The sequence below is a fragment of the Cucumis sativus genome, chromosome 4 (genome assembly GCF_000004075.3).
Source record: "Cucumis sativus cultivar 9930 chromosome 4, Cucumber_9930_V3, whole genome shotgun sequence".
Lineage (NCBI taxonomy): Eukaryota > Viridiplantae > Streptophyta > Magnoliopsida > Cucurbitales > Cucurbitaceae > Cucumis > Cucumis sativus.
In genome coordinates, this window is record NC_026658.2 from 9,021,203 (window position 1) to 9,028,007 (window position 6,805).

Below are 6,805 nucleotides of genomic sequence, written 5' to 3' on the forward strand. Positions count from 1 at the left end.
GTCCTTAGTTAGCAGCATATTAACTGAGAAATGAAAATAGGGAGGGATCCTAGGAGACATACAGTTAAAAATCCACTGAAGCTATATTGCATTGTTGGTATATTAGTTGCACCCAGTTCCAAGTCATTGAGATACGGACCATTCATGTCCATGATGGATCTAACATTAGGAAATCCTGAGAAGGCCCAAGTATGATTGAGACGAATGCTATAATCAAATAACTCTGGACCTTGCTCATGGAATACCACGGCTCCTTTAATTTTGGGATTTGAACAGTTCAAGTTCCTGAATTATTTTTGGGGATAAGAAACAAATTTCATTGATTTCCTGAATAAATAATGAAATACTTTGATCATCGTAAACGCTAATATAACAATCATATTTCACCAAGTACACAACCCTTAACGGCAGTTTTATATAGATACTAATGAAATTTTCATTTTATATATCAATCACTTGCCAATGAAAATGCTTATTACAGACATATGCATGGAAAACATCTCCAACAAGGGAAAACATTTTAAGAACCCTATCGAAAGCCCCCACTAACTAAAGTTGTTTGTAATTTACAGATTCCCAAGCGAGTGCAAGTGTTTCTGTGATCCCTTAGCTTACAAGAGACTAAACACCAATGATAGATTATATTTGTTTTGTTGGAAAAATGCACCTCCATTTGGTCTCTGAAATTCTAAAAATGAACATCTTAGTCATCGAGGTTTCAAAAATAGTTCTAAATGGTCCCTAAAGTTACTTGGACTGTAGTTTGGTAGAATGATGTGACTGTTAGATATGATTAGTTGGCTAGTTGATTTGGCAAAAATTATTAAAATATTGTTTTTTTTAATGAAGTAGCCTCCTCGTTTTTCTCTTCTCCACTTTCTCCTTCAACCTCCCACCACCATGCTGCATCTTTATCTTTTATGTTGCCACAGTGAAAAACAGCAAATTCATCAAATTTCAAAAAAGTGAAATAACTAATCTATTTGTGTTGAAAGTGCTTGAGTTCTAGATTCCTCTATATGACCTCCTTATTATCCTCCCGGTGCTATTATGGTGTTGGTCAGAGATTCAAATTTTGATCTCTTGGATTTGTGAGATAGAGGTTACAACAATTCAAAGTTCAAACCCATGTAAACTTGAAGATAAAATGTCACAGAAGATAGGGCCAATTGTTGAAAGTCATTGTGCATTGGAATAACTTAGGCTCAAAGTTTTGCATCTCAACATTACAACCTCAAAACCTGCTCCCAACATGCTTTACTCCTTCACTTTGAATGTATTGCTCTTTTTTTTCTTTTCTTCTTTTTCATTCTTTAGTGTTAAGATAGAGAAGCCAAAAATTAAATTACTGCTCTGTGCCCTCCATCTGTAGTCAAACCTTAACCAGTCTTTAACTTTGTAACTCAAGCATAGTGCCTCTTGTTCCAACTTCTAAGATGTCGTCTCTGTTCACACTACTACTTTTTGTTTCCGTCTTTTTTTTCCTAATAAAATATGAGCAATACAATTTTTTTCACACAAAAAGGAGTAAACTTAGGTAATTGTGAGAACAACGTGAGAAAGCAGACGGATAAAGACCTTCGTTCTTCACGAGGGTGACAACAAAAGGAATATGGTGGTGGAAGATTGAAGCAGAGGTGGGAGGGGAAAATGAGGCCACATCATAAAGAAAATTACATTTTTTTAGTGACATTGCGATCCATTCTTGAGTAACATTACGATCTTCTCAATGAAATTGACTTCATCTCAATTTTGATATTTTTTCACAGCAACTTTCTAGATATCTTCATTATTTATTAGAAAAATTACGTCAGAGATATGCAGACAGAAGCTAACTAATCACAATTAAGTAAAATATTCATTCTTGAGTGAAATTGCTACATCTGTATAATCACAAGCAGCAAGCCTATGATATTACCCACATAGATAACTAACCTGCCTAAACCATTAAAACCTTTCAATTTTAGCATACTCAAGTTCCAATAGACTTGATGTCGAATCAACCATGCTTAAAAAGTATCACTGTACTGCTAAATTTCTTCTCTAGACAACATCTTCGTTGAATAAGCTACTGCGGTTGCTAATGAGAATTTAAAGGGCCAGGAACTTTAATTTATAATTTTGTTTCCATGGATTCAATGGCTTGAAACTTTACTTTTTTAATGAATTACTTAAAGTAACACCATAAATTTAATTTAAAAGATGTCTTTTCTATAAAAGAAATAATAATTGCATCACTTTCCTTCTTGTCCTTTTCTTTTCTATAATGAATAATTTAGTTTCTTATCAAGCATATATAAATATTTCAATACTTACTTAGCTACATTGCAGTTTCCATATAGATCAGAACGAATGTAGGCTTCCAGCTCTTGTTCATCTTTGTAAACTCTAGTAACTACCTGCCAGCACAAAGTGTTATACATTTAGCATCTGGAAAATAAGCAATGATGGACCCGCAATTTAGATTGGTGGACTCATTGCTATAAGCTTAAATTATCGACCATCTTTTGTACTCCCTTTCGTAGAGCTCTTTTTACACTTTGGATTAGTTCTTTATCAATGAAATTATTTATTATCCAGAAACAATTGTCAGATACTCAAGTCAAGGAATGACTTGAAAAGAAAACTCCAATCAGTCTACAAACAACATTTTCAAAGAAACTGATTTCTTTCGGGAAAGAAATTGAAGAAGGGGACACGGACAATTGAGGGGGAATAATCTCTTTAATATATGGAGACTTTTTTGTTGAAATTTTCAATACAGAAACTAGACTCCCCTGTTATCAACTGACAAAATGGAATCTCAATTGGAATTAATTACTGATGTAATTCAAGTTTGGAATTAATTTCTCACAATGAATTCTCTGCCTCTAATGGCTAAGAGAAGGGGTATTTATTAAGAATGTGTAAGTAGTTACAAGTAGTTGATATAACTGTTTTTATGAAACAGTTTAAACAGTTAAACTGTTTTACTAACTATCTACAGCTGTTAGTTAACAGTTTAAACAATTAAACTGTTTTACTAACTATTCTATATTACATCATTTCACCCCCCTAGCATCAAACTCGTCCCGAGTTTGTCATGAAAGTTGAAATTCATCCGGCGGAGTGGAGTATGACCAAACCAACCTCCTACATTTTGGACAAAAATATTGTGATCGAAGGGATAAAATCGAGACAAAAAATCAAATATGGCCACTAAAAGATGAATCTCTCCATCGGCCATAAACCCAAAAAAGACGTTCCCTTCAATCTCATTTAAAGCCATCTTCAAAGAATCAATTTCAAAAGAATAAACTTTTGAAGAAAATCCTTCCAGAATCACATTTTCTTTATTATTCGCTTCAAGTTCTTTGACGGTTTGAAGATTCATTTCCACCTCAACCAATGTGTCATTGATCTTTTGTTCGGTGTTTGATACTTCTTTTTCATCTTCTTTGTTGGATTTTTCTTCACTTGTGACCACTTCCAAGTTAACATTTTCAAATTCTTGTTCTTCAATTTTATCTTCATGATTTTCTATTTGAAAATTTTCCAACCGTGATTTCTTTGTCTTCTCTTCTATATATGAAATCAATATGTCCTTGGACTCTTGCAAATAGATTGATGGTTGATCTACATGTTGAGTCTTTTTCTCCAATGAAAAATGACTTCTTGGAAAATTAGTTTGATTGGATCGTTGGAACATTTTTTGATATTGTCCCTTTCTTATTTTGTCCCAAACTGTTTTAGAAACATTATCGAAGTCACTAGAATCATTTTTCCAATTTGGGTGATGATAGGTTCTTTGAGAAAATCGGACATGGCCAAAATTTGAATGTTGAAATTTTTCTTCCGAATCACTTGAATCAGAATTCCAGCATTGTTTATGGAAGTACAATTGATTTTCTTGTTTATACCAACTGCTGGTTTTTTTTTTTTTACCATCAGCATGTGACCAAAACTTTCTCTTATGATCATTTACTATACTTTCTTGTCATTCATCATTGGAACTCCAATCTTGAAGTTCTTAGTAGTAATCTTGGTTTCTTGGAAGAGGTCCTTGATAATCTTGGGCTGGTCTCCTTCTTTCTTGAGCTCCAAATCTTCCTTCTTGACTGTCATCATCGGCATACCGTAGTGGAATGTCCATTGGTCTCCTCCTTCGATCATTTCTTTGGTTGGGCAGGTTTCTAAAGTTTCTTTGAGTTCATTGGCCTCCTCTGTTTCCATCGTTTCGGCCATTGGTTTCAATCCTCGCCGGTGCCGGTAGCCCATCCAGCCTTCGAGTCAGCGATTCCAAGCGGTCCACTACTCTATTCATCTTATCGTGTAAATCTCCCAAGGAATCTTCGACGGCCAGCAAGTGAACCATGGATGTCCTTGGAGAGAGGGCTGCGATCTCTTCCACCTCTTCTTGCTCGCGGTTGTCCCCTGCGGTGGGGATTCTTCTCCGGCCAGCCATCCATCCGAGGATCGGGGCTGCTCTGATACCACTTGATGTAATTCAAGTTTGGATTTAATTTCTCACAATGAATTTTCTGCCTCTAATGGCTAGAGAAGGGGTATTTATTAAGAATGTGTAAGTAGTTACAAGTAGTTGATATAACTGTTTTTATGAAACAGTTTTAACAGTTAGCAGTTTAAACAATTAAACTGTTTTACTAACTATCTACAGCTGTTAGTTAACAGTTTAAACAATTAAACTGTTTTACTAACTATTCTATATTACATCAATTACAAAATAAATAAAGGAACGCCAAGAAAAACATTCAAACATCCCAAATGGTGGGGAATGATTAAGAAGACTGTAATGAAGAAAATATTGAAGGACGCAACAGGGGAAAAGAGGTTGTTGGTCAATAGATTATACTTTTAGATTTGGTTCAACTACCAAGAAAACAAGATCGACTAGTTTGTGATCCTTCACTTGGAAAATGAAAGCGTGAACCATTTATCTTTAACTGTGTTTCAGAAAGGGTCTATGATGTATATGCTTCATGACAACATTTGGTGTATTCCTTAAGCTATATGTCGAGGACACCGCCACAAAATGATTTACTTAATGGTCAAACCAAAACAAAACACCACCAGGGTGCAGCTTGAGTTCTCCTATTCATTTTTATAGGAATAAAATTAAATTACAAGGTGGGCACAGTATGCACCTCTAACAGGGGAAATTTTAATGACATCAAATGTAGCATGGTCTTTGTCTCGACTGTGTCTGGTGCAAAAGCCAAATATTCTCCATTTTTCTTCAGTGACACTAAAACTTCTTGGAAACTTGGAGATATACCTTTGCCAACTTCTACGAACATTCCTTTTTGTATATGCCTGATGTCAAAAAGAAAAAAAATATGTGGGTGAAAATTAGAGCAATACTTGGTGCATTCTATCTTTATGCATCACACAGACAAAAAATGAATTAAATATTTCAAAAAAGTAGTAAAATGAAGTTGCCACATGACAAATTGTAACCGGAGAATTTGGTGGGCTGCACAAAAATGGGTGCAGCCCGAGATACACCAAAGTATTTTCATAAAATTACGACCTTCTACATAATATAAGAGCGCATCCTCAAAACACGATCCTCGAGCATAAAATAACAGAGCACTCATAAGTCATAAGACAGATAGAAACAGTTTTATGGAACTCACGGTTGCGGAGGATGGACTGTGTTATCAACTTGGGTCCTTACGGCTATCAGTAACAACATCACCACAGTCGGAAGTAAAATCTACAAAAAACAGAAACAAAACATTAGTCAATTCCATCTTTCATTCCTTTCCAAACCATAACATAAATAGAACGATCGATAACAGAACAGTAGAGTAGAAAAACTTCCACCGCGTAAAGATGAATGACAGTTAAAAAAAAAAGTAACAATTCTACTAATATCGCATATTCGAGTACAGTCAATATGAAAAACAACAAAATGTCCATGAATTTAACGATGCAGCGCTTGATAAATGAATGAGAATCACGGTGAACGAGGAAACCCTATGAAGCGACAACAAAAGTGAAAAAGAATAATAGAGAGAGAAGAACCTCTGCAGAGGTGATGAAAGGGTGGCGAATTTTGAGGAGCCAGTTCTTGCGGAGCATAACCTTGAGCTGCCTCCATGCAGGTCCCATCTCTGGAGGATCGACGGGCGGAGGGAGGGAGGGAGGTTGTCAGAGAAGATGGAAAGGCAGAGTGAGAGACATACGGAGGGAGACGAAGAAGAAGAGAAGAACAAAAATGAAAGCAGTTGGCGTTGGCAATGAAGCGTGTTGTGGAGTCAACATGTATACATTTTCTCTCTTGAACTCCTTTTCCTTCTTTAAGAAAATGTAATTCGCTTTGAAGAAAATAGCAAAATGTCATTAAGTGGAATCTAAAATAAATAGCTTTTTGTGATCATCAAGAGACAAATTTGTAGGAGTGGCAAAATTGGGGGTTGGCATTTGAAAATATAGCAAAAACATATGCTCCAATAATAGTTTTAGCAAATTTGTGACACTTGCATTTCTAACTTTCTAGATATTTCATTTTTGAACTTCATTTTTGGCCTGGCTCGTGGGGCATATCATCTTTACTATCTATGTGTATTTTAAATGTATCTTGATTTTATATAGTAGAAGTGGCTGATTGAAACATAGTGAGTTCTGGAATTATAATATAATAAATCTAGATTCAAAAACTGAGTTTCAACATATCTACTCTATATTTTCGCGATCTTGGAATGGATATGAGATATAATTTTTTTGTTTTGATTTACTTAGATTCCGAAAATATCTATTCTTAATAAATCTTTATATATTTATTTAGTTCAATTTCAAAAAT

At 35.0% G+C, this 6,805-nt stretch overlaps 1 protein-coding gene across 4 annotated transcripts in view; it reads right to left on the reverse strand.

Moving 5' to 3' along the window:
• The window catches only part of LOC101206409 (ABC transporter A family member 1), a 77,511-nt gene extending 71,150 nt beyond the window's left edge, over window positions 1-6,361 (reverse strand). The window contains exons 1-5 of one of the 4 annotated variants that reach the window (XR_004216124.1): window positions 6,028-6,361; window positions 5,637-5,716; window positions 5,145-5,313; window positions 2,317-2,399; window positions 63-285 (exon numbers count right to left, since the gene is read on the reverse strand). Coding sequence is in view for 2 of the 4 variants with exons in the window: in XM_031884372.1 (XP_031740232.1) it covers window positions 63-285; window positions 2,317-2,399; window positions 5,145-5,313; window positions 5,637-5,716; window positions 6,028-6,114 (642 nt within the window). In the remaining 2 variants the exon portion in view is untranslated. Of the gene's footprint in view, window positions 1-62; window positions 286-2,316; window positions 2,400-5,144; window positions 5,314-5,636; window positions 5,717-6,027 lie in introns of those variants that run through there. The other 3 variants (XM_031884372.1, XM_011655130.2, XM_011655134.2) reach the window with 3 other exon arrangements.
• Window positions 6,362-6,805: the final 444 nt, after the last annotated feature.